This window comes from Esox lucius, chromosome 6, assembly GCF_011004845.1.
Source record: "Esox lucius isolate fEsoLuc1 chromosome 6, fEsoLuc1.pri, whole genome shotgun sequence".
Lineage (NCBI taxonomy): Eukaryota > Metazoa > Chordata > Actinopteri > Esociformes > Esocidae > Esox > Esox lucius.
Genome location: NC_047574.1, coordinates 8551597 through 8579219, shown reverse-complemented (window position 1 = coordinate 8579219; position 27623 = coordinate 8551597). Strand labels below are relative to the sequence as shown.

General features: G+C 45.0%; 1 protein-coding gene across 1 annotated transcript in view; it reads right to left on the bottom strand.

The window, feature by feature from the left end:
- The window catches only part of LOC105021401 (dynein heavy chain 17, axonemal), a 36819-nt gene extending 9427 nt beyond the window's left edge, over window positions 1-27392 (bottom strand). The window contains exons 1-51 of the mRNA XM_034292540.1: window positions 27308-27392; window positions 27134-27219; window positions 26919-27044; window positions 25700-25852; window positions 25507-25593; window positions 25267-25434; window positions 25048-25164; window positions 19859-20145; window positions 18593-18785; window positions 18318-18464; window positions 18091-18199; window positions 17893-17996; window positions 17679-17816; window positions 17383-17523; window positions 17070-17255; window positions 16696-16950; window positions 15781-15950; window positions 15425-15647; window positions 13601-13717; window positions 12165-12251; window positions 11918-12070; window positions 11286-11534; window positions 11041-11163; window positions 10750-10872; window positions 10215-10531; window positions 9995-10121; window positions 9260-9412; window positions 9013-9138; window positions 8670-8909; window positions 8384-8544; window positions 7369-7525; window positions 7153-7257; window positions 6805-6962; window positions 6536-6674; window positions 5958-6185; window positions 5692-5829; window positions 5415-5547; window positions 5047-5174; window positions 4761-4909; window positions 4309-4591; window positions 3897-4070; window positions 3300-3673; window positions 3083-3185; window positions 2775-2922; window positions 2519-2610; window positions 2234-2395; window positions 1955-2119; window positions 1656-1847; window positions 622-888; window positions 361-522; window positions 43-276 (exon numbers count right to left, since the gene is read on the bottom strand). Coding sequence (XP_034148431.1) covers window positions 43-276; window positions 361-522; window positions 622-888; window positions 1656-1847; window positions 1955-2119; window positions 2234-2395; window positions 2519-2610; window positions 2775-2922; window positions 3083-3185; window positions 3300-3673; window positions 3897-4070; window positions 4309-4591; window positions 4761-4909; window positions 5047-5174; window positions 5415-5547; window positions 5692-5829; window positions 5958-6185; window positions 6536-6674; window positions 6805-6962; window positions 7153-7257; window positions 7369-7525; window positions 8384-8544; window positions 8670-8909; window positions 9013-9138; window positions 9260-9412; window positions 9995-10121; window positions 10215-10531; window positions 10750-10872; window positions 11041-11163; window positions 11286-11534; window positions 11918-12070; window positions 12165-12251; window positions 13601-13717; window positions 15425-15647; window positions 15781-15950; window positions 16696-16950; window positions 17070-17255; window positions 17383-17523; window positions 17679-17816; window positions 17893-17996; window positions 18091-18199; window positions 18318-18464; window positions 18593-18785; window positions 19859-20145; window positions 25048-25164; window positions 25267-25434; window positions 25507-25593; window positions 25700-25852; window positions 26919-27044; window positions 27134-27219; window positions 27308-27383 — 8433 coding nt within the window. The 5' untranslated portion in view covers window positions 27384-27392. The remainder of the gene's footprint in view (window positions 1-42; window positions 277-360; window positions 523-621; window positions 889-1655; window positions 1848-1954; window positions 2120-2233; window positions 2396-2518; window positions 2611-2774; window positions 2923-3082; window positions 3186-3299; window positions 3674-3896; window positions 4071-4308; window positions 4592-4760; window positions 4910-5046; window positions 5175-5414; window positions 5548-5691; window positions 5830-5957; window positions 6186-6535; window positions 6675-6804; window positions 6963-7152; window positions 7258-7368; window positions 7526-8383; window positions 8545-8669; window positions 8910-9012; window positions 9139-9259; window positions 9413-9994; window positions 10122-10214; window positions 10532-10749; window positions 10873-11040; window positions 11164-11285; window positions 11535-11917; window positions 12071-12164; window positions 12252-13600; window positions 13718-15424; window positions 15648-15780; window positions 15951-16695; window positions 16951-17069; window positions 17256-17382; window positions 17524-17678; window positions 17817-17892; window positions 17997-18090; window positions 18200-18317; window positions 18465-18592; window positions 18786-19858; window positions 20146-25047; window positions 25165-25266; window positions 25435-25506; window positions 25594-25699; window positions 25853-26918; window positions 27045-27133; window positions 27220-27307) is intronic.
- Between the last annotated feature and the right edge of the window lie 231 nt (window positions 27393-27623).

Here is a 27623-nt window from a genome sequence, read left to right as displayed (position 1 = left end):
CATCTGCTGGTGTACTGTATCTGCTAGTGTACTGTATCTGACCTGGGCGGATGTGTTTTCTAATTTGGTGAGTCCGTTCTCAAGGCGTTCCATCTTGGACAGCAACTCGCTCCTTTTGACTGCAAGGAGGTTCTGGTAGAGTTTAATCTGCTCCAGGAAGGTCTTGGGTGTGGTATAGTTGTAGCGGCGGTCTGACAGCAGGTAGGATTTTGACATCTCATTTACTGTCTTATGGACGAAGGACATGAACAAGCTCAGAGAGTCCTTCACCTCTGGCTGTGTGAGAAAGACAGAGACAGAAATCAACGATGGGACTATGGATTGTTTTGGTACTGGGTCAGGGAGGGGTGTGATCCTAACCATGATGCCTTCTGTCTCGGAGAGGAAGCGAGCACTGACAGACACCAGCGCGTCCTCTGGCCACTCGTGGAACCAGTCGATGGAAGTGCAGTTGACCACGGCTGGGAACTTCCTGGCCCGCACCCTCAGAGTGGAGCCCACCGGAGAAAAACAAAGGATCACCTACAGGACCACCCACAACCCTGGGTAACACCACTGAACACAGACCGGCCAAACACTTAACAATCCGCAATCACCAGTCGGACACAAGCTGAAAGTCACCTTGAGCTGCTTCCTGACTCGGTCGATAAAGAACTTCCAGCAGCTTTCGCGTGAGTCAGGCAGGCTCATGGCCTTGACCTCGTTCCTCATGGCAGTGATGATGTTCTCCACCTCATCATCTTGGAACAGACCAGGGACCTCCCCGGATGCCAGCAGATCATTGATCAGCACCAGGAACTGCTCCTCTGCCACCTGACTGTCAGTCATCAGGAAGACAGTTCCAATGTTCTTCACTCCGGCCTTCATGTACTGGGCTGCCAGGTCAAGCTATCAGGAGATAAGGAGGGGTGATGATGAGGATGGTATGTGTGCATACAGTTGCGCTCATAAGTTTGCATACCCTGGCAGAAATTGTGAAATTTTGGAATTGATTTTGAAAATATGATGGATCATGCAAAAAAGGAGAACAATACGACGATACTTGAACAAAACTGAGCTGCATGGTCAAGTTGCGAGAAAGAAGCCTTTACTGCGCCAATGCCACAAAAAAGCCTGGTTACAATATGCCTGACAAGCATAAGCACAAGGCCAAGTTGACCCTCCAGTTTACAGCAGAAAAAGGTGAAGGTTCTAGAGTGACCATCACAGTCTCCTGAATTAATATCATCGAGACACTCTGGGGAGATCTCAAATTCAAGACGACCAAAGACTTTGCATGACCTGGAGGCATTTTGCCAAGACGAATGGGCAGCTATACCACCTGCAAGAATTCGGGGCCTCATAGACAAATATCACAAAAGACTGCACGCTGTCATTGATGCTAAAGGGGGCAATACACAGTATTAAGAATTAAGGGTATGCAGACTTTTGAACAGGGGTCAGTTTATTTTTTTCTTTGTTGCCATGTTTTGTTTTATGATTGTGCCATTCTGTTATGATCTACAGTTGAATGTGAATCCCATAAGAAATAAAAGACGTGTTTTGCCGGCTCACTCATGTTTTCTTTACAAATGGTACATATATATCCAATTCTCCAAGGGCGTGTAAACTTTTGAGCATAAAATGTATGTGTGTATGTGTGTTTGTGTGTGTACCTTGAGGTCAGGGATCCCATAGCCTTTCCTCAGGGTGATCTGGAACACTTCCAGGTTGGAGATGCTGGCAGCCAGGCGAGACAGAGACTGCTTTCCGCTGCCGCCCACCCCAACTAGAAGGGCATTACCACGAGGAGACTCCAGTATACGACTGATACGACATATATGGGACATGGCATCTTCAAACAGCACCTGAAATACATACAAAGGTTTACAACACTCCACCTTGTTCGTTTAGATTTATAGCTACTCTGGTTACTCTCTAGTGATGGTGCATATTTGTGTGGTGGTCAACTAACTAGGTTCATGACAGCGTTGACTTCATTGTAGTTGTCCAGGCCCTCCAGTAGCAGCTTGTTCAGAGACCCCCAGTCTGGGATGGGGAAGTACTTGGGCTCACCGATGCCTTGTGAGAAGTGACAGAAAATGTTGGGCTTCTCAAAGAGGAAACCAGCATCTATATTCTGCAGGAAAACACAATCCATCATGAACAGTGAGAAATCATCATCATTTATCTTATTTAGTGCATTATCAAATGTCAGAAAATATGCAAGTGCATGTGTGTGTGTGGTTTATACCTCAAAGCACTTCTTGCAGACATCCCCCTGGATCTTGGCAAACAGCTCAATGTCCTTCTCATCCACTAGCTTGTCTCCATAGACACGGTCACACTCATGCAGCCACAGTCTCAGCAGCTCAGCAGGGGCCTTGACACATTCTGCCGTGGAAAACAGAAGACCCTTCAGAAGGCAGGAGAGAGAAAGAGGGACAGAGTTAATTGATTCATACACAGGCATTAACATTAAAATAACTCATCATCTCCTGACATGCTTGTACACACCTACGGGCAAGAGACCTCTTACCTGAAAGATATTGGAGAGATCTCTGAGGTTGAAGACATAATGGAATTTGACCGCCGTGGGGAGAAAGGAAGTGGAGATCTTGTTGTGAAACACTGGAGACAGACACATAAACAGACACACCCAGTCACACACAGGTAAAATAATGGATACACAGCAAATGCTGTTGGCTTATATACTGAATGGGTTTCCTCATGTCTGACACTATTTCAATGTCCTAAAAATATTATACACAATAATACAAAAGTTGTGTTCTTACTGATTGCGGAGGTGACTAGTGTGGAGCAGAACTTCTTAACAGCAGGGAGAAAGCCATTCATTTCCAGATGTTGGGAGAAAATGGTGTTATAGATGCTGTGAAGCGAGTCCTGGCCCGGGAAACTCACAGCAAAAACACAGAAGTGCCTCTAAGGGAAGGTAAGGTAGATAGAAGATAGAAAGAGGGGGGGTAGGGTTACAGCACCACACACAATACCTTTGGTATGTAGAGGATTAGGAGCTGTCTTCAATGGAAGGATTAAAAATGTCTTCTATACTCTTCTCCAGTTATCTGTTCATGGCTAGTACCTGCAGTCGGGAGTCGATTGTGAAGCTGCCTGCTGTAGGGTTCATACAGGCAACGTACTGGCAGTTATGGATGTCCTTCAGAGTCAGCTTGGCTCTGTCGTACCTGTAGAGTCAGGTAGAGGGGTGAGACGGAGCGAGGGGGGGTAAGAAAGCGTAACAGAAAGCAGTGTGTGTGTGGTGGTGCTATAGTTGTGTAGCGGTGGTCTACTGGTCGTACCAGTGTCCATGGTCCATGTGCTGGCGGATGAGTGTGTGCGGAGCCACAGTGAAGTACCTATCCACCTCAGGCATGTTCATGTCATCTATGAAGTAAATTAGGCTCCTGTTGCCGGGGGGGCCATAGTTCCGGCCTGCCTTCTTCTCCAGGGGTTTCTCCAGGATGGCCTGCAGCATGGCTGAGGTGGTATAGAAATTGAAGGGGACAGACTGGACCACATACTGATCAGTGCTGAGGCTACGGAGTTTGTCTCCCATCAGGACTGACTTGCCGCTGCCCGCGTTGCCCACCAACATCACGGGACATTTCCTCTCCATCAGCTTGTCCATGAAGTAACGGATACGGATGGTCTCAGCTGTGTGCACCATAGATGCCTTGGAGAAAAAGAGCTCATCAGATGGACTCCTCTATAATTCTTCCGCAAAGTATCAATAAAACTTTATTTTACAGAAACGTCAAACTAAGACATTGTTGCAGACCACCATCTAGCATGGACAAATGACAATGTCCTAAGAGTGATTTTACTGTCAGACATTAAGTTTTTATAAAATTCTATTGGGGACACAGTGAGAGACAAGAACGGACGGACAGACTGACCTGCAGTGGGAGGTCTGGATCCAGTTGGAATGTGGGGACTAAGTCTGTCCAGGGCTGGAACTTCTTGGAGTCTCTGTCGATGTAGTAGTCAAACACAGTCCCTGCCGATGGGAACTTGATGGTCTTGAACTCATTCACCCACCACTTACTGAACTCCACACGGTAGTCTGTCAGCTACAAACCAAACACATAGAGACCTCTTAGATTAATCTCAACACAATCTAAGGGCCACAATTCCTCTTAAACTGGTAAAGCAGAGTGCTCTTTTAAAATGTTACCCTGACTGTATTTGAAATGGCAAGTGATTTCCTAGCGCAGAAAAAACAAAACAGTGCCCTATATACAGTAGGACATTGTGCTTTTTTCAGGCAAGACCTTGAGGAAGAACCTAAAGTCCTGAGTGGGTAGTTACCTGGTCCTGGAACATGGCTCCTCCGAAGGCCCACACACAGGCAAAGACAAAGTAGAGCTCGTAGAGTTCCTTGTTGCAGTCAGACGGGGTGTTCTCAGGCACCAGCAGAAACTCCATGAAGTGGAGCAGAGTTTGGACCAGTGTCACCTCTGGGATAGGAGTGATCTTCTTGAATCCAAACTTGAGCTTCTCCAGACAGGTTGGCAGGTACTTGTCAAACAGAATTAACAAATTGGCCTTCTCTGCCTGGACCTCTCGCTTCTCAATCCAGCTGGTCACTACCCTGATGGAAACCAGACAGACAGGAAAAACAATCATTCAGGTATCAGTCTAAGAAGTGTACTATACTAGGAATACGTAAAGGTGTGCAGGGGAATGTGTAGAGGGATGTGTATTGTGATGTGAAGGGGGATGTGTAGAGGGTTGTGTAAAGTGTGTAAGAAGGTACTAACGGGCTCCAGCCCAGGTCAGCAGGGTTGATGAAGAGAATTCCAGCACGGGACACAGTGGCTGGAGTAGCTGTCCGCAGGTCTTTAATCTCAAATACCAGACGCATGGTGGGGTTGAGAGGGATACGCTCGTTACTGGCCAGAGTCAAAACCTAAACACAGACAATCATAAAAATAGGGTTAGGACCACTCACATGAATTATTAGGGCTTTCACAATTTATCAAGTAACTTGAATAATATGCAAGTAAAATGTGAGCCCTGCAGAGCCCTGCACACACTACTAGCAACCTTGTTGTCATCCATAACAGTGTTGAGGGACTCAATCCACATAGGGTCGATGTCTCCATCCAACACAATCCATTTGGGCCCATCATGGCTGATTATGGCCAGGTCTCTCATCACACAGGAGAAAAGACCTGCAACAGACACGGCATTTTACATTTGAGCTATTAAGTAGAAACTGTTTTCCTTGTGGTGAAGTGCATTCACCATACCACAGCTAGACGGGAAAACATGTAAATCGCACAAAATATATTTTCAGACCTGATGTTTAAAACGTAACTACAAAAAGAAAAAGATGAGGCTATACTTGTATTATTAGGGTCTTACTTACTACACATTTGAAGTGTGTTTAAGCCTAACTACTTCCATTGTACCGTCTTTCCACTCTCGGGTGGCAGGGTTGATAATTCCAAACAGCTCGTCACAGGTGACAGCCTTGGGGTCCAGATCCACAATCACCGGCTTCCTCTTCATGTTCTGATAGGTCTTATTCAGTGAGCGCATCACCTGGAGATACAACAGTGTTGGCTTCAGCCAGGCTAAAACTAACCATTGATTCCATTCTGGCATCATAAAACTTAGTGTACTACTTTTGATTAGGGCCCATAGAGAAAGAGCAAAGCACAGCAGAGGTAAGAGGGCTGAGGGTACCTTGGACTTGCCAGTACCGGCATTGCCGATAATGAAGACGGAGTGACGGACTGCCAGGAGCTCCTCTAGCTGAACCACCTTCAGGACAAAACTATCCTCTGCCTGCAGCTTCAGGTCCAACACTGACTGCCTCACAACCTGAGAAACACAAACCAACAGTCTCAGCATTAGAAACAACCAGTTAAAGAAAGGCAATCCTAAAAAAGGATAGCCTTTCTGAACCTAACTGTGTTATGTGTGTGACTGTGTGTTTGTGTGCATAAGACCTTCTCAAATTCCAGGTCTCTCTTTCTTGGGACGTCCAGAGCAGGGAACAGGTCTCCAATCAGCCCCAGAAACACAGGCAGGTCGTCCATCACAATCTTTGGGACGTTGAAGTCTCTTAAAGCTCTCATTAAAACCTGGTCCTCTGGGCGGTCAGGGTCTCCTCTCTTTAGAGAGCCAGCCACAACCAGCACAGATTTTATTGCACGCAGACCCCAGTCATAGTGGTCCTGTACACACATGCCACAAAGACTGTGACGAAGACTGTGAACTGACAGCAAGGCCAGTGAAGCCAGGCAAAATAAATGTCCACATCTATGTAATTAACTTAAATAGTATCTAAATTGTTTGTTCATCGGAGTGAGCGTTGCCTGGCTGAATTCACTCCAGGTTGAAGTGGTATATGTGCACCAGAGGCCAACCCTTAGCAAGCCAACACTTCCACAGTCATTTTGATGAAAACAATTCCCTCCAATATTTAGTAATTGTTTTCTTACATAAGCACTTGAGTGAACAGGGAATGACAACAATTGCTAGATTGCTGCTAACCTGTGGCACAAAATCAAAACAGCTACTGTACCTGTTTGGAGAGCAGCTCTTTGCAGAGGGTGTAGAGGGTGATGAACTTTCTGGCCAGGACTCTGGCATCAATGAAGCCTTCAGCCACCAGCATGATCTCACAGATTAACTCAAAGTCTGGCACCACCATGGCACATGGCCTACAGGAGGGATAAAAAGGTAAAGGAGTGACTAGTTGCTGAGAAAGAGAAGAGAAAATGAGGGTGACTGAATGAGATTGAGTCGGTGAGATAAAGAGTTATAGGGAAAGATCCAGTAGGTGAATGGTACCTGAACAAAGCCTTGAGGTTCTCTGGTAGTTCTGCACGGCCAGCATAGCCAGGGTTCATGGTGATGAAGGCTCCCACGGTTGGGATCAGCTTGATAATCTCACCCAGGAAGTTAAAGATGGTCTTCTTGTCCCTAACAGCATCCTGAACAGACTTCACCTGCAGGGAAGGAGAAATCAGTGTCGATATGGGTTGGAGGGTGGGAGACAGAGAGAGGGACGTCAAGAAAGAGAAGATAGAGGTGGAAGGGGAAAGAAACAGAGGAAAGGAAGACAAATGCAGATAGTAAGATAGGTTTGTGGCATGGTGTAAATATAGAGAGGTTTCTCTACCTGTATCTCTATCATACCTGCACTGCGATGACAGACAACACCTCCACAGAGATTCGGTTGAACTCGTCAAAGCAGCCCCAGGCACCAGTCTGAGCCAGACCTTTATAGATGTCTCCACAAGACTGGCAAAACAAAAAACAACATGAAGCCAAGTCAGAAACCACAGAAAAATGGATTCTATTTCAATACAGCAAATTCTTTGGTGATAGAAAGAGTCTGAGTAACTGACTCACTTTGTAGTCCATCTGCTCAGAGCAGTTGAATACATAGACCATAATGCCAAGGGCTCGACCCAAATCCTTAGTGGTTTCAGTTTTCCCGGTACCAGCAGGACCGGCCGGAGCCCCGCCCATGATGAGATGGAGAGACTGGGTCAGTGTGATGTAACATCTAGGGGAAGACAGGAACTCTTCATATCTTAGGTCACACACAACCCCACTGAACCGAACTGAGCATAATGGACTGAGACACGATGGTTCTTTGATACATTTGAATCTGTTCATTTGTTTGTTTCATGCTTTCCTGAAATTACGTTCTAGCTTCTGAAAATAACTTTACACATCCTCTCCTTCAGTGTCAAACTAAGACTAACTGCCTTGACATTTTGCATGCCAAACTACCTGAGGCAATACTGGTATTGCAGCTTTGATTGCTGACCATTGAGAGGTAGGCATATTCGTTGTGCGCGGTAGAGAAAGGTCGCACTGACAATACCCCTGGATTTCTTTGCTTATTACTGCTTACTGCGTAGATGTCGTGTGCCATGTCAAAATAATTTCACTGCTCAGAATGACATTATGTCATTTTGTGCATTTGACAATAAAAAATCCTTTGACTTCCTGATCTGACATAACATTCAAATGTCTATACAATGGCTTTTCCAATATTAGGCATTATTTGTTTAATGACAACAAAGGAAATTATTGTTTGGCTTTTGAAAATTGTGTTTATCCAAAACAAAACGCCAAGCTCCCAGAGATAGTGCTCACCTGGCTATACCTGCCTGATCAGGTATAGCCAGTTTGTTTTTTTATCTAGCTTTTATCTTTAAATACTTTGTTAAGCACTTTGAAATAAATTGGATGTGGAACTTGTTAGTAACATATTTGTTTTGTTATTAACATAATACATGTTAATAACATAATACATTTTTCTTACAGACCTTATGTGGCCAACAAAAGAAAATGAGTTTGAAGCCATGGGATAGGTAGATCTAAAAAAAAGCAAAACTTTTAAACATCTTCGCACCTGTCAGTCAGTGGGGTGATGACTAATCGAGGGGTGTTTCCCAGGTACTCATAGGAGTATCTGAACTGGGCATCACAGATGTTGGCAAAGCAATGCCTATTACACTCATTCCAGCGATGCCTCAGCTGAGACTGCCACATGAATGCCCCAACATTATCTATCTAGAACAATAACACAAAGATAGGGCATGTAGTTACAATGCCCAGGATCCAAGCCAACAAAAACAACAGTACTGCAATCCTTGACCAGTTTTTCCAGTTCCCAAACCAGAGAGGGTTAGGCTTGCCTTGGTGCTGATGAGTTTAGCGACTACGTCTCGAGCGTGGACATCGATGGTACAGATGGTCATGATCTTCTGCCGTTCTCCTCTGGTCAACCCTCCAATCAGTAGTGTGATCAGAGTGTTCAGCTGGGTCACTTGTTTCTTGAAGTAGTCTTTCATGGCGTTCTCATAGCCCTCCTCCAACCGGGCGAATGCGACGCCCACCTCTGTGGTCCACCAGATCTGTGTGGTGGCCAGGGCAACCTGCAACACAAAACATAGGTTGAGGTATGAACATGTGAGTTACAGTATGTGCATGCATGTGAAGTTGAATGGATTCAGCCCAGAAATAAGTATGAGTACAGACCTGGGCTGGGTAGTCAAACAACCACTGCTCCCTGGGTTTCTCCTCATAGGCCTGGACAGCGTCTCCAAACTCCATCCTCAGAGTGGCACACATACTTTCCAGCACACGGTTAAGCCACATCTCCACCTGCACCAAAAAACAGAACAATCTCCTCTAAGTATTGCATCTGTATACTGACTGAATCCAAGCTGAGTCGGAGCCATGACTTACACATTCGTTTTGTAGTAGTATATGTATGTTTCCACACCTGTCCTGAGCAGTCACATTCCTTGTCAAAGGTGACATATTCAATCTCTTCACTCCACATGCCCAGTGCCACTTTGATGGGCTTGCCACTCTCATCCGACTTGAACTTGAGGTTGGACAGGCTGTCAAACAGCTTAGAAAGATGTTTGCTAACCTGTAGGTAGGAACACAAGTATTTACAAACGGGAGATATAGAAAAAATATATGACTTCTTTCATTTAGTTGAGTCACATTGTCCAAATTCTTTTTTGAAAAAGAGCTTCATTGATTAAAAACATAATTCTATATAAACTGTTAAGATTGAACTATTCGTTTTAAAAGGGTTATTCCATATCGGCTTGTTTAAAACAATTTATCAAAGTATGTCAGTTTTCGGAGCTACACAATTCTTGTATTTGTATTCTGCACGTCACAACGCGTGTACTACTATAGGAGACATCATGTCTGTCATTAATCCTAACTTAGTTATACGGTAAGTTGTTAGCCATCTTGTCAATTGGCTGTTGTCTAATCTCAGACTTGCTTTGAAAGGCTGATCTTGTTATCATCTGAAACTTTAAAAGAGTACTAACTGATGTGGTTGTTTAGCAATTACGATGTCCCAGCAAATTCTGTTTGATATAAAACAAACCATACTTTGGTTGAATGTTTTGCAAATTAGTTAGCATGACTGATTATGAAAGAGCATGTCACTTAGTGGTCTGTTTCTAGCTGTACTGGCTGCCTTGACGCATACCTCAACAGGGTTGTTTCCATTGGACAGTATGTCCAGCAGGTCAGCAGACGATACAAAGTAGAACCTGGGGAAGGCCAGACGCTTGGTTTCCAGGTACTCAGCCAGAGCCTTCTCACACAATGACAGTCTGAGGGGCAGCACACAATCAGATAAGTGTCAAGAATTGGTATGGTATTACAATACATCATGCAGCTAGAGCTATTCTACACAGTTGTTTTACCCTGTCTCCAAACCCTCCAGTTCCTCCAGAAGCCCTTTCTTATTGGTGGACTCTACCACGTTGGTAACCTTCACTGCCTCAGCCATGATTTCCTTGAAGTTTGTGTCGATTTTGACAAATCGCTTGGAGTCCTCGGGGAGCTGTGTACGGATGTCCTCGGAGCCGATGAAGATGCTCTCCAGATGGGTCCAGGTGCGCTGCACAGTGAACCAGAGAGAGATGACAGAGTCTGCTGTGGACAGCCTATGCTGCCAGCTGGACACCTTCTTCAGGAAGTGAGCAATGTATTTGGAGGTCATCAGGGTCTGTAGTTGCACCTGAGGGCAGCAGAGAAGTTCAGGATTTAGTAAGTACAGTACAGAAAGTCACTGATGTCATACCTCTCCAGAATCATCAGGAAGTACACATATGTATTCACAAGGAGCCAGTGAATTGAACTCCTTGGACAGATCTGAAATGACACACTACATGGAGTCAGTGTGGTGACTCCCCATCTAACCCGGTGTCCCTGTGTGGTTTTTGGTGTGTTGTGTACCTGATTGTCTTCCAAAGTCTCCACCAGCTCCTCATTGGGTTTGAGCAGCATGGTGCCTGTCCGGCTGTGAGGCTCGTGTTCAAACACCATGGAGCTCCATGTGCTGTCCAGATCAGCTAGAGTCTGAGGGGAAGGGAGGAGACAACAGCAAAGGATTAAGCAGGAGGAGAGAGGCAAAAAGAGCTCTCCACTATAATCAATAACTTCTAGCCTACTCAGTGAGCAAAGGACGTTGAAAAGACAATCTTAATCAGTAGGTAAGCACAATTTATATACATACTATGACCTCACCTTCTCCATGCCAGACTCTTTGACTGCCTTGTCCACGATGCTGCGCACTTCATCTTCAAACTTGTGAAGGTTGAGCTTCAGTAAGTCCTTAAAGGTGGTCTTCTCAGACATCTCAAACTTCACCTGGGGCAGACATGAGCTACTGTGTTAGTAGAATTTGTATACCTTCAGCACATTGTATCAACTATTTATGACACAACACCAGTCCTGAATGCAATAGGGAAACATGGATTTTAAACATATACCTTAGTAGCTGTCATGAGCTGCAGCCAGTGGCGGTCTCTGATAGCCGGGTTCTGCAGGTCTCCCACGGCACGCAGTGATATCATCATGTTCTTCACCATGCCGTCCAATCCAAGGAAGGCATCCCAGGCCCTTATCTCCTTGTCCAGCCCCTTTATGTCCTTGGCGTACTTCTTAGTGTCAATGTCCATCTGTTCCACATTGATATCCTTCCACAGGGTGGTCTTCCAGTTGTCCATGTTTCCACGCACCTACACCAGACACAAAAAAAGCCTGTGAAATATCGCATCAAATACCTCAGCTTTCAGCCAATCTGAATTCAGGATTGAAACCACATGGTTTTATCGTTTACACCCTTCCAACTAAGCTCTGGAACTTCAAGCCAGTTCCATTCAATGGTACTGCACAATTGATCCCATGGTATAGATATGGTACAACTATTATTTTATAAATATCATTGTTGTAAGAGAACACTGGTCAGCAGCATTAGCAGCATTTAACAACAAATAGCAAATCTGTCAAAGAGAGAGACACTATGACATGCATGCATTTGGATTTTTCTCCTCATAATGTAATTATTTTTATAAGATACAACAAATATCCACTGAGCTGTTTGTGAGTCACTAAGACTTACCAGAAGGATCATGTCCCAGAGTTCTTTGAGCAGGATGATCTCTTTGCGACAGGCTTTGAGCTGTTTGTAGTCAGGGAAATTCACCTCAAAAAGACTGGCGGAGTCCGACAAGCTCTCCATTTCTTTTTCCAGACTCATTATGTAATTCTGAATCTGTGGTCACACAAACACATTATTGGGACGTTTAGGGTTGATACTAAACACAAAGTCTGTATTTACTTCCAAAAATAATGTTAAAACTACTCACATCATCGAGAGCATTGTGTGGGTTTTCAAACGAAAATAGGAATATTGGCTGTTGTTTGAACATCTCTCTAAACTCATGCTGTTTGATCTGTGACATACAAAGAGAAAACATGTCATCATAAATATCCACTGAGCTGATTGTGAGTACACCCTGCCTATTATTCTCTACTTCTCTGTTGTCTCTATGCCTTTTGTATAGATTAAGTTACAGTACATACACTCACCTAAAGGATTATTAGGAACACCATACTAATACTGTGTTTGACCCCCTTTAGCCTTTAGAACCGCCTTAATTCTACGTGGCATTGATTCAACAAGGTGCTGAAAGCATTCTTTAGAAATGTTGGCCCATATTGATAGGATAGCATCTTGCAGTTGATGGAGATTTGTGGGATGCACATCCAGGGCACGAAGCTCCCGTTCCACCACGTCCCAAAGATGCTCTACTGGGTTGAGATCTGGTGACTGTGGGGACCATTTCAGTACAGTGAACTCATTGTCATGTTCAAGAAACCAATTTGAAATGATTAGAGCTTTGTGACATGGGGCATTATCCTGCTGGAAGTAGCCATCAGAGGATGGGTACATGGTGGTCATAAAGGGATGGACATGGTCAGAAACAATGCTCATGTAGGCTGTGGCATTTAAACAATGCCCAATTGGCACTAAGGGGCCTAAAATGTGCCAAGAAAACATCCCCCACACCATTACACCACCACCACCGGCCTGCACAGTGGTAACAAGGCATGATGGATCCATGTTCTCATTCTGTTTACGCCAAATTCTGACTCTACCATCTGAATGTCTCAACAGAAATCGAGACTCATCAGACCAGGCAACATTCTTCCAGTCTTCAACTGTCCAATTTTGGTGAGCTTGTGCAAATTGTAGCCTCTTTTTCCTATTTGTAGTGGAGATGAGTGGTACCCGGTGGGGTCGTCTGCTGTTGTAGCCCATCCGCCTCAAGGTTGTGCGTGTTGTGGCTTCACAAATGCTTTGCTGCATACCTCGGTTGTAACGAGTGGTTATTTCAGTCAAAGTTGCTCTTCTATCAGCTTGAATCAGTCGGCCCATTCTCCTCTGACCTCTAGCATCAACAAGGCATTTTCGCCCACAGGACTGCCGCATACTGGATGTTTTTCCCTTTTCACACCAATCTTTGTAAACCCTAGAAATGGTTGTGCGTGAAAATCCCAGTAACTGAGCGGCCCGTCTGGCACCAACAACCATGCCACGCTCAAATTTGCTTAAATCACCTTTCTTTCCCATTCTGACAATCAGTTTGGAGTTCAGGAGATTGTCTTGACCAGGACCACACCCCTAAATGCATTGAAGCAACTGCCATGTGATTGGTTGATTAGATAATTATATTAATGAGAAATTGAACAGGTTTTCTAATAATCCTTTAGGTGAGGGTATATTGATGTTAAAAAATACCTCAAATTGTTGGCATTTCCTTCGAACAATGTTTACTTCATTTGCTTGCAGTGGAGCCATGTTCTGCTTGACTTGAAGGGATATCTTTTTCACATTATTCCAGTGCTCTGGAAGATCCTAAACCAAAACACAACAGGGGGCAATAATTGCAAACATTTGCAAAAGCTGAATGACACGGCTGATTCTAAAATCTGCATCAACCAATAGAAGTTATTCCTGATACTCTGTGTGTACAGTTTTGACATGCAAATCAGTGGCTGACTGGAACAGGCATTTACTCTACGTGGTAATTTTTATATAGGCTATAAGAGTCAAAAAAAGGAGTACTTAACTGTCGGATTACAATGCCTGAATTTATTTTTAGTGAATCATTATATCCCTAGTAACCCTATGATAAAGGAAGCCACGGAGATGGATTACGTCCATGGAAATATCCTGCATCAACCAACCATATCCTGCATCAACCAGGGCTACTTGGACTTGAAACACTTCATTATCAGTGTCCTCAACAGTCATCTGTCTGCAAGGCCAGCAAGTCGCCAGTGAATCCTGTAAATGGACAGTTAACTGTGCTGCCTCCCTGCCACCAGATCTCCCAGATGATCGTTAGAGTATTGTTAGAGAAAAAGATTGTCCACTCAGATGAGGAAATGTCCACTCGGATGAGGAAATGCCCACTCGGATGAGGAAATGCCGTATTCCGAAAATCAGAGACTCTCCTCACTTGATATTCAAGAGTTGCATTGCTTAATCAGACCAACAGATGTACAGTATTAGCCTTCTATGTGGCAAAATGTTCTAGCCCAAAGCAATCTGTATTTGAATCATTGATTAAGGGTATTTGGTGAACTGGATAAACAGCAAAAGTGCTGGAGGGGAGTTGGGCAAGCTGGTTTATCGTCATACTGGATGATAAATGTGTTGAGGTTTGAAGTTTTTCCACAAAGACTTAATGTGTCTACCTATAGTTTTAGGTGACACCCAAGCAATACATTGTATAATTTGACAAAACTGTACAAGAAGATATGCAAATAGTGATAAACTGTACATTTGCTGAACTCCAAATGTGTCTCCTATTCCACTTTCCTTGCTGAATGAGACCAGAATAGTAATAGTTACTCTAGGGTGGTTTGAGGGGACTACAAGTAGATGCAAAATGATAGACGGACTGGCTAGAAAGATCATATGGGGCATATCTCAGGCTCTTGAAACATGTAGAAAAAAATATGAAACATAAAACATTTACTGCAGATGTATTCTGGTCATTTATGCATGTACTCGTGCTTCTAGTACAGTAAAAGGCCCCTTTAATTCTAAGGTAATTTTGTAGAAATTGCAGAGGTAGCTACAGTAGTGAGTGCATTTGTGGCACAACAAAGATGCTCTTGCTTCATTTAAACATTTCATTGTGATGAACTGATGTTACTACAATACCAACTGTATCCAGTTATTTAAAGGAACATTGCATTTAGTGTTGAAGACTATTAGCTGAGTAGCTTCTCTTATGTAATATGAAATAACTGGCTAAAACTAGACTGGATGTAAGTGTTCATTTAAATTATAAAAAGTAAATACAATAGAGTTTCATTTGGAGCCATGCCTCGCAGTATACTGATGTGCTTAAATCCAAAGATGACAGAAACTTTACTCAGCATGGTCACCCCCATAAAATGATGAAGTCACTTCACAAAGCCCAACCTGGATTGGTTGTTTTACCAGGCTTATATTCGTTTTTTGCATTGGCTTCGGGGTGAGGGTAATCAGCAAGGTAAACTGTAGGTAGGGTTTTCACTTTGACCCTACACCAGATTTAGGTTGCCTTGCCTGTAGCTGAGCATGGACCTCGTCAGGCAGCTCTTCTCCAAAGTCTTTGAGGAACTGGATGGTTTCCTTGAGAGGGGAGAACATGGTGTCTGTGGCCACCTGTCTCTCTTTCATCCTCATCAGGAGACCCATGACCCCCACTAGGCCCTGGTAATCCCCTTCCTCCACTGTGTTTGACAGGCCATCCTTCACCTCCTTGATGAAGCTTTCCAGGTCCTTTAGGCTAGGAAAACACAAACATGCATGCTTACACAAGAACAGCAACACAGGTAACAGATGGAGAAAACCTTTGTCCAACCAACAACTCCCATTGTGAAGGTTTTTCATCTAACTGCAAGACGTCCTATTGTATTTACCTGTTGGTAACTCTGTCTATGAGGTACTGTTTGAACAATAGGCACCAGCATTTGATGGTGTGAAGCAGGGTGCGTTTGAAGGGCCGTATGTCAATCTGGAGCCAGTGCTGCAGGACCTGGGAGTTCTCAAGGTTGCTTACCTCCTTGTACAGTTTCTCATATGTATTAATCTGTACAGGAACAGACACAACACATTAATGCAGATGTTTTATTTTGTATTAAGGCCTGGAGGCCTTATCTTGCCCATTGTGTCATTCTATCCTGCGATACATCCAAAACTTTTAAAATAATACAAAATAAAAAATACCTGACAAGGTCCGCAGATTATGTTACTTTATTTACTATTGCATATTTATTTATTTTTAAATTAAACGTCCCGTTGCACTCCCAGTAATAAGTACAGCAGAATCCTACTGTCTGTTTAAAATAACTAAGTTGAAACAAGGTATTTGCGTTACTATGACACATAGGGACTAGCACCACAATCCACGCGCGGAAGCTATCATTTGTACATACTATACGCAATTGATGGCTAGCGATCTCTGGAAATGAGCCTAAAAAAAGTTGATAACAAAAGCAAGGTATTTCAAAAACTATTGACGGGAAAATATTTATTTGCAGATGTCGCAGGTAAAGCAACTTGCGTAATATGTAAAGCTAACGTCACAGTTTGTACAATTTGCTCCACTCATAGAACTGGGGTTACGAAAGTAACCATCGATAAAACTTTACTATGTGAATTGCATCTAGATTTATCAGCTTAATTTGTATTTAAGTAAAATAAGGAAAGAATGTTAACATATGAAATATAGGTTGCTTAAAGTACATTCGGGGGTTTATCCCAAATGGCACCTTATTTGCTAAATAGAGCACTACTTTTGACCAGAACAAGGATCCAAGTGAGCATTTCCATACCTCTTCTTTGAACTCTTTCAGTGTGGGGGGGTTTTGGGGCACACTCTCCTCTCCATGCGCCTCAATCTCCTCTGGGGTAAGAACTTTGCTGTAGAGGAGGAATTGCTTCATGAACTCATCCCTGTCATCCTGCCACAGATAGGCATATTTATAGAGCACCTCCTGGTAGTCTTGGGCCTCCTTCATTACTTCAACCACCTGGTTCAACACATTCTCACGCATGTCTGACAGCTCTGACATCTCATCCAACTCCAGCTTGACGAAGGGATGCACAAGAGACACACACGCAGACCATAGATAAGACAGGGAGAGATGGTTTACAGTTAACTCTCCCACCCTGCCCCAAACACATACACACACAGGATGGTACTTACCTGGTAGGAAGCTTTGTTGGTCATTGATATTCGAGGGACTAGTTTGGCAGCTTTGTACACATCATGGATGAGGCTCTCGACCAGGTCATAGAAGCCATCAGATGTACCGTAGCCCAAGGATGGACAGAATGATGTGTCTCCGTCCTCAAACTCAAAACGTACCTCAAACAGCGGGTTTATAATTGACTGCAAATCAACACAATGCACCAGTTAGCACCAGCTGGAGCTATGAAAGTGGCCCAGTAAGAAACACAAAAATGTATTTCATCCATAACTGACACAGGCAAGGGTGTGTCTCAGGGAGTAATCCTACCTTTGGGTTCATATTACTGATAAGGAACTTGAGAGACACATGGACAACATTGAAGAAACCATCCAAGACTTTGTCATCGATGTAGTCAACGTACTCCATCCACTCAGTGCTTTTATCAGCTCTAAACAGCTTCTTATTCTCCTACAGAGACCCATTACAAATATTAATTAGCAAGGCACACATATGGCATCATCTGAATTCTACTATATTGTACTTCTACATGGTGCATTCTATACTGTACACTCCAGTGTACTTACACAGTGTGTTCCATACTATTTGTGTAGTTAGTTCTTTACCTCTGTCAGTTGGTGGAGTTTGTTGCCAGACTCTTTGATGGAGTTGTACTTCTTGTTGAGGGCTGCTTGTCTTCCATCAAGGTCCAGCAGGGCATCCTTAGTGTCCTTCCTCTCAAACATGGGGCTCACAGACCACTCCTGTCAGTCACATCACAAAACAACCATCACACCTCCAGCGGTTCATAGGGGGCACCATAAGAGAGGCAGTCCTTACCTCCAGAATTAGGTGCATGGCCTCCACATTGGTCTTAGCCTGGTTAATCCTGCTCCCAAAGTCATGCAGTTGGTCTCTCATATGCTGGATGTACTCCCAAACACCTGACACAAACATGATTGTATAAGTGACTGTATGATGACCATCCTTATGCATACAATGAATTCCTTTCATGACCATCCCACTTCAGTCCAGTACCGTCACTGTTCCAGCTCAGAGTGCTCTCAGCCAGGGCAAGTTTCTCATCAATGCCCTTCAGCTCCTCTGTGATCAGAGGAAACTCCACAGGCAGGACTGTGGCTCGGATCTGTGAAAAATAGATAACACAAGGTTTTTACATTATTTTTTTTGAGGAACTCCACTGTAGACGAAACTTAAGTTTATGAATCCATCTTTCTATTCCCCTTCATTGTCCTGTCCTGTACCTGGTTGTACCAGGAGACAATGAGGTCCAAATTGCCCACATATTTCCTGAAGGTCTCGTTCCGGGCAAAGACATCTGCAGCACTGGAAGGGATGTCCTCCTGGCCCTGCATAGTAAGATACTTCACCTCCCTCAGAACGGCTATCAGCTGCAGAGACATGTGACTAGTTTAAACCCAAAGCCCCAACACAGTATAGTTCTGTTTAGTGTATACAATTCTAACATGTCAATACAGGGTGAAAAAGAAAGACTAAGAGCGTGTGTTTCCCAGGAGACCTGCATGTTGAAGTTGACACTGAGGACGTTCTTGGTGTCACGTAACAGCAGAGGCTGCTCCAGGTTGAACTGGCAGTCAGTGTCGACCCGGGACGTCCACTCTGTGTACACGCTCACATGGTACTGGTGCAGCAGCCTCATCATCTCTTCATATTTCTGGAACACTAGTCTGGCATCGTCCGTGTCCATACAGCTGCACACAACACAGCCAAATGTTAACCAACACAACAGACTAACACAAAGGCCAATTTAAGACATATAAGAAATGGAGTCACAGTGAAAAAACAAGAAGCCAGGCAAGTTCAGCCAGCCCGCAATAGAAAATTTTGCCAACTCAAGGTCAAATCCAGGTGGCCCACGTGGAAGGCTGTGTCATTAACCACTACATAAGCTTTACTGGTATCTACTAACTTACTGGAATAGTCATAAGAATTGAGAAATTGCTAGCGAGTCTGCCAAAGCTACTTCATTTCATGGCATAAGAACGTATTGTTTCCTTTCATGGCAAAACAACATACTTTTTTTCTTTAATTCGTGAATGACATTTACACAATAACTATCAATAAAGCAGACTATAACTACATTTTTCATCAAGTGAAAAGACGAGAGAATCGTGGAATCTACCAGAAATAATAAATGTTGTTGCTCTCAATAGATTTAAATGTAAGTCTTCCACATGAGAGGCACTGTCTTTAACCACTACGCCACTGCATTACACGTTTCAGCAGTCGATAAACTGCATTTAGGAGTGTGTTAAACTGACTAATGTTTCTTATTAAGTTTACCATAGCATCTATGAACTATATTGCTTTTGCCACTGGCCGTTTTAAAAGCTTATTGCTAGTAATAGGGTTACTAGTATCTACTAACTTCCTAGGAATAATCATAAGAATTCAGCAATTGCTAGCGAGACTGAAGATGAACTTTTCCATGCCAGAAACGGAAGCAATATAACCGTATACAGTTTCGGTTTAAGCCAGCGAAGTTATCGTCAATACGGAATAATAAACAATGCGTACTTCGCTTGCCTGTGAAGAAATACGAACTTGGGACATATAGTTCACAAGTCCGCTTTTTTAACCACTATGCTATTTAACAAGGGGTAGTGACTCTGTCAGTCAGTCAGTAGGAGACATTTGCACTTCTTAGCCGGCTCCGCTTACGCGGTCCAGCAAAAAGCCTCACATGCCTTGTCCGTGGTTAAAACAGCAGAATGACATGAGAGTGTAGCAGGGTGTGTGTGGTGGAAGATCCTACAGCACGTACGGGTGGTGGATAGCCTTGAAGCTCTTCATGGGGATCTGGATGCGGTCTTTTACCTCCCGGATCCAATTGAGTTTCCCAGCGACATGGGGCATGTTCTTGGCCATTGGCGGAATGCGTTTAGATGTCTCTATGCCTTTACATGCCTCGACCGCTGCCATCTGGGTGTCGTAAACCAGCTTTGTGCAGTCCAGTTCTGTGCTGAACATCTCCACAAGCTTATTGTACTTTGAAAAAATCTGGCTCTGGACGTGTTGGCGGTCCAGGATAAAGCCAAACATCTCCAACAACTAAAGGCAGGAAGAAAGATAAGGGGTTTTAAAGAGTACATTTACTTACAGTGGACATAAAAAGTCTACACACCTCTGTTTAAATGCAAGGTTCTTGTGATGTAAAAGAATGAGACAAAGATAAATCATGTCATCATGTCATGTCATCTTCTTCCGCTTATCCGGGGCCGGGTCGCGGGGGCAGCAGTCTAAGCAGGGATGCCCAGACTTCCCTCTCCCCAGACACTTCCTCTAGCTCTTCCGGGGGGACACCGAGGCGTTCCCAGGCCAGCCGGGAGACATAGTCCCTCCAGCGAGTCCTAGGTCTTCCCCGGGGTCTCCTCCCGGTGGGACGGGACCGGAACACCTTCCCAGGAAGGCGTTCCGGAGGCATCCGAAAAAGATGCCCAAGCCACCTCAGCTGACCCCTCTCGATGTGGAGGAGCAGCGGCTCTACTCTGAGCTCCTCCCGGGTGACCGAGCTTCTCACCCTATCTCTAAGGGATCGCCCGGCCACCCTGCGGAGAAAGCTCATTTCGGCCGCCTGTATCCGGGATCTTGTCCTTTCGGTAATGACCCAAAGCTCATGACCATAGGTGAGAGTAGGAACGTAGATTGACTGGTAAATCGAGAGCTTCGCCTTGCGGCTCAGCTCTTTCTTCACCACGACAGACCGATACATCGACTGCATTACTGCAGAAGCTGCACCGATCCGTCTGTCAATCTCCCGTTCCATCCTTCCCTCACTCGTGAACAAGACCCCTAGATACTTAAACTCCTCCACTTGAGGCAGGCACTCTCCACCAACCTGAAGCGGGCAAGCCACCCTTTTCCGACTGAGGACCATGGCCTCTGATTTGGAGGTACTGATTCTCATCCCCACCGCTTCACACTCGGCTGCAAACCGTCCCAGCGCATGCTGAAGGTCCTGGTTAGAAGGGGCCAACACGACAACATCATCTGCAAAAAGCAGAGACGAAATTGTGTGGTCCCCAAACCTGACACCCTCCGGCCCCTGGCTGCGCCTAGAAATTCTGTCCATAAAAATTACGAACAGAACCGGTGACAAAGGGCAGCCCTGCCGGAGTCCAACATGCACTGGGAACAAGTCTGACTTACTGCCGGCAATGCGGACCAAGCTCCTGCTTCGGTTGTACAGGGACCTGACAGCCCTTAGCAAAGGACCCAGGACCCCATATTCCCCAAGCACCCTCCACAAGATGCCGCGAGGTACACAGTCGAATGCCTTTTCCAAATCCACAAAACACATGTGGATTGGTTGGGCAAACTCCCATGAACCCTCCAACACCCCGTAGAGGGTATAGAGCTGGTCCAGTGTTCCACGGCCCGGACGAAAACCACACTGTTCCTCCTGAATCCGAGGTTCTACTATCGGCCGTATTCTCCTCTCCAGTACCCTGGCATAGACTTTCCCGGGGAGGCTGAGAAGTGTGATCCCCCTATAGTTGGAACACACCCTCCGGTCCCCCTTCTTAAAAAGAGGGACCACCACACCGGTCTGCCATCCCAGAGGCACTGTCCCCGACCGCCACGCGATGTTGCACAGGCGTGTCAACCAAGACAGCCCCACAACATCCAGAGACTTGAGGTACTCAGGGCGGATCTCATCCACCCCCGGTGCCTTGCCACCGAGGAGTTTCTTGACCACCTCAGTGACTTCAGCCCGGGTGATGGACGAGTCCACCTCTGAGCCCTCATCCTCTGCTTCCTCAATGGAAGAAGTGACAGCGGGATTGAGGAGATCCTCGAAGTATTCCTTCCACCGCCCGACGACATCCTCAGTTGAGGTCAACAGCTGCCCACCTCTACTGTAAACAGCGTTGGTAGGGCACTGTTTCCCTCTCCTGAGGCGCCGGATGGTTTGCCAGAATCTCTTCGAGGCCAGCCGATAGTCCTTCTCCATGGCCTCACCGAACTCCTCCCAGGCCCGAGTTTTTGCCTCCACAACCACCCGGGCTGCAGCCCGCTTGGCCTGTCGGTACCCGTCAGCTGCGTCAGGAGTCCCACAAGCCAACCAGGCCTGATAGGACTCCTTCTTCAGCTTGACGGCATCCCTTACTTCCGGTGTCCACCACCGGGTTCGGGGATTGCCGCCTCGACAGGCACCGGAGACCTTACGGCCACAGCTCCGAGCGGCCGCTTCGACAATGGCGGTGGAGAACATGGTCCACTCGGACTCAATATCTCCAACCTCCCTCGGGATCCAGTCGAAGCTCTGCCGGAGGTGGGAGTTAAAGATCTCTCTGACAGGAGACTCGGCCAGACGTTCCCAGCAGACCCTTACAGTTCGCTTGGGCCTGCCGAGTCTGTCCAGCTTTCTCCCCCGCCATCGGATCCAACTCACAACCAGGTGGTGATCAGTTGACAGCTCCGCCCCTCTCTTCACCCGAGTGTCCAAGACATACGGCCGCAGGTCAGATGAGACGACAACAAAGTCGATCATCGACCTGCGGCCTAGGGTGTCCTGGTGCCACGTGCACTGATGGACACCCTTATGCTTGAACATGGTGTTCGTTATGGACAAACTGTGACTAGCACAGAAGTCCAATAACTGAACACCACTCGGGTTCAGATCAGGGGGGCCGTTCCTCCCAATCACGCCCCTCCAGGTGTCACTGTCGTTGCCCACGTGGGCGTTGAAGTCCCCCAGTAGAACAATAGAGTCCCCAGTCGGAGCACTTTCCAGCACCCCTCCCAGAGACTCCAAGAAGGTCGGGTACTCTGCACTGCCGTTCGGCCCGTAGGCACAAACAACAGTGAGAGACCTATCCCCGACCCGTAGGCGCAGGGAAACGACCCTCTCGTTCACCGGGGTAAACTCCAACACATGGCGGCAGAGCTGGGGAGCTATAAGCAAACCCACACCAGCCCGCCGCCTCTCACCATGGGCAACTCCAGAGTGGTGAAGAGTCCATCCTCTCTCAAGGAGTGTGGTTCCAGAGCCCAAGCCGTGCGTAGAGGTGATCCCGACTACCTCTAATCGGAACCTCTCAACCTCACGCACTAGCTCAGGCTCCTTCCCCGCCAGCGAGGTGACATTCCACGTCCCTAGAGCTAGTTTCTGTGTCCAGAGATCGGGTTGTCTAGGCCCCTGCCTTCGACTGCCGCCCGATCCTCTTCGCACCGGCCCCTTATGGTCCCTCCTGTGGGTGGTGAGCCCACGGGAGGGCGGCCCCACGTCACCCGTTCGGGCTGAGCCCGGCCGGGCCCCATGGGGGAAGGCCCGGCCACCAGGCGCTCGCATACGAGCCCCAACCCCGGGCCTGGCTCCAGGGTGGGGCCCCGGCTGCGCCATACCGGGCGACGTCACGGTACTCATTATGTTGTTCTTCATTAAGGGGGGTTTGAACCGCTCTTAGTCTGACCCGTCACCTAAGACCTGTTTGCCTTGGGAGACCCTACCAGGGGCATATAGCCCCAGACAACATAGCTCCTAGGGTCACTCGGGTACAAAGATAAATCATGTCAGAAAATTTTCCTTTAATGTGACCTACAATGTGAACAATTCAATTGAAAAACAAACTGAAATCTTTGAGGGGCAAAAATAAAAAACTCACAATAAACTGGTTGCATAAGTTTGCACAAACTAATACTAATACTTTGTTGAAGCACCTTTTGATTTTATTACAGCACTCAGTCTTTTTTTTTTGTAGGCATCAATTAGCATGGCACATCTTGACGTGGCAATATTTGCCCATTCTTCTTAGTAAAAGCGCTCCAAATGTTTCAGATTGCGAGGACATCTCCTGTGCACAGCCCTCTTCAGATCACCCCACAGGTGTTCAATTGGATTCAGGTCTGGGCCGTTCCAAAACGTTAATCTTCTTCTGGTCAAGCTTTTGTGGATTTGGATGTGTGCTCTGGGTCGTTGTTGTGCTGAAAGCTGAACTTCATCTTCAGCTTTCTAACGGACGCCTGAAGGTTTTGTGCCAAAATTGCCTGGTATTTGGAACTGTTCATTATTCCCTCCACCCTGAATAAGGCCCTGGTTCCAGCTTTGGGTCGTTACCTTTTGGAATGCTGGCCAAAAAGTTCAACCTTGGTTTCATCAGACCATAACACATTTTCCCATGTGCTTTTGGGAGACTTGATGTTTGTTTTCACAAACTTCAGCTGGGTCACCCTACCCCATAGCCCATTCATATGAAAAATACGGGAGACTGTTGTCACATGTAGCACACAGCCAGTACTTGCCAGAAATTCCTGCAGTTCCTTTAATGTTGCTTTAGGCCTCATGGAAGCCTCCCTGACCAGTTTTCTTCTCATCTTTTCATAAATTTAGGAGGGATGTCCAGTTCTTGGTAATGTCTCTGTTGTGCCATATTTTCTCCACTTGATGATGACTGTCTTCACTGTACTCTGTGGTATATCTAATGCTTTGGAAATTATTTTGTACCCTTCTCCTGACTGATATCTTTAATCAATGAAATCCCTCTGATGCTTTGGAAGCTCTCTGCGGACCATGGCTTTTGCTCTGAGATGCAACTAAGAAAATGTCAAGAAAATCCTACTAGAACCGCTGAACTTTATTTGTGATTAATCAGAGTCACTTTAAATGATGGCAGGTGTGTAATGACTTCCATTTAACATGAATTTGAATGTGATTGGTTAATTCTGAACACAGCCACATCCCCAGTTATAAGAGGGTGTGCACACCTATGCAACCAGGTTATTGTAAGGTTTTTATTTTTCATTTTTCCCCCTCGAAGATTTCAGTTTGTTTTTCAATTGAATTGTTCACATTATAGGTCCCATTAAAAGTGGAAAAGGTTCTGACATGATTTATCTTTGTCTCATTCTTTTACATCACAAAAACCTGGCATTTTAACAGGGGTGTGTAGACTTTTTATATCCAATGTATATATTTTATGTAGGTCTCAGAGCACTTAACTCTGTACTGACCTTGACAGCAGATTCTGTGGATGCACAATCATCAAATGCCTGGCACAGGATGGTGCCCAAACGTCTCTCAAGGTCTGTGATTTTTTTCTGGAACTTTCTGAAGTTCTCATCAAAGCCCTGAGGGACAGGAAGACAGAAACGTTAAAAAAACATCTGGCACTGTGTGTGTTATCACACCAGTGTAGTGGAATGCGCTGGGCTGGGGTTAGGGTTGGTTACCTTGTCATCTACATTGATCGCATCATATTTACACTCTGCAAATATCTTGATGAACTCCAGAAACTCCTCATAGATACTGAAGACCATGCATCCCAACGTGTTGCCTCTGACCCCCTGGATGTCCACCTTCTCCAGCTTTAGCAGCTCCACTGACACTGAATACACCTCCTAGCAGACACAGAGACAGCTCAGTCGAGTTTGTGTGGATGTCTGTTTCTGTGTGTGTGAGACTCTCTGTACCTCTATAGTCTGTAGACGTTGCAAGAAGGCATTGAGCCTGGTAAACACCAGGTGAGATGGGAAGTCCCAGTTCTTTGCTTTTCCATTCTAGAACACACATTAAGGAGATATTTTATACATGGGGTTGATACATTGATGAAATGTTGTACTTGAGTGTTGGAAAACCTGTGAGAGCGTAGGAATGTCCACTGACTTTGAAGTATTTGTCCATGTTGATTTTGCACCGTTCATAAGTTTCTCTAATGGTTAACAGGGTGGCGATGCTCATTCTGATGTTTTCCAGAAGCTCAGTGATTTCCCCCATAAGACCCTTCATCACCTCTTCTGGACCCAGAAAGTCCCTTGTCTGCAGCACACAGTTAGACAATCCCCAAAATACAGTTGTGTAATGTAAGTACACACCCTGGAAAATATATTATTTTTGTACATATTTGGACATACAAACACTAGTGACAGATAGTTACCTTATTTAAGAAATGAAAAAAAGATAACATTTTTCATTAACTTGTTCATCAAAAATCAACCTCTACCTTCAATAGTTGGTGTTGACCCTTTGGCTGAAAAAAGGTGAAGTTTGACATTTCTGGTAACTGTCTATCAGTCTTTAACATGTGTTTTTGATCATTGTCCTGATCCATTATGGGTTCAGCTTCAGATTTTTGGCAGATGAATTCACATTGTACTCAACAATTCTCTGGTAAAACATTGGAATTCACCTTTGACTCAATGAGGGCAAGTTGGCCAGGCCCTGAGGCAGCCCTGAAATATAATAAAACTATTGACAATTATCTAAATTTGTAGATGATCCATTGGACCATTGAATTATGTACTTAATTGCTTGGAAATGGCTCTGTAACACCCAGAAGATTCATGGGCATTATTAATTATTCTTCTGACAGCTTCAGGTAAGCATTATGATCATGGTATGATGAGTTACCACATACCCATACAGTTAAGACCAAACCAGACCTAGTTTCTGATCTACATGGGAGGGTGGGACCTCCAAATTTACTAATGATTTTATAATCATGTGCACCAGTTTTTGTGCATCTGATTCTAAATGTAGCCATTTAATGTGATGTAGAGGTGTCATAACTTTTTCACATGCAGTTAATTTTAATGGCATAAACGGTTTCCAAGTTGATTATTTTTTTTAATTGGGTTACCCTTATCAATAAACATGGATCGAATTTAAGTCATATATCAAAATTGGTTGAATAAAAACGTATAACTTCCATTTTATGTTCAATGTGGTGTTATTATATTGCTTTCTTGGTCAGAGCTCACTTTTAAATGGAAGGAATGTAGATATTAATGCTACATGGCCCCTGTAGGTGCACACAAATATTTCTTGTTGCACATAAAATTATAAGAAAGACATGCACTTTGACAAATGTTCCCCTTCAAGGTACCATATCAATAAAGAGGTTGCAGATCTCTTGCAGGATGACAATGATCCTTGCAGGGTGTCTGTAGTGATTACAGTTAGCCCAGGTAAGACACAGCATGTGCATCACAGCTCCCACATAGTCTGGAAGCTGCAGAAGGACAGAAAGGGAGCAGATGTAACAGTTAAAAGATACTTGAAAGATTAAATAAAAGGATGGACACATGAAGCTGTTTTTACCTGTAAGTACTCCAAATTTTCAATTTCATCAAGTATTTTTTGCAGTGGCTTCAGATAAAGCACGATATCCTGTGTTTCTGTCAGACCTACAGTGGAGAGGGTGGCGTAACATAAAGTACATGCAGGTCTGTTCATAAATCTGGGTCAGCAAAGCTGGCAATATACAATTTTTACCTTCATTTACATCTTTGTAAATATTCTTCAGTGCTGGCCAATAGATACTTGCTCCTTTTTCAACAATATCTGCCATCTTTAACACTTTTGGATCCATCAACTACAGAAAAAAAGAAACCACCATGACCAGTATGCCCAATCAGGACCAGGGACAGTCACACGCTTCAAGTATGTTACCTGTTTATGGATACACTCCAGGTTCATGAGCCTGTTGTTCCAGAAATTAAACTCCACTTTTGGCAGTGGGTTTAGCCCATCCAGGATTGGCTGGGCAGAGTCTTTACAAAGAACCTCAGCAACCTGGTGAGTCCAATCA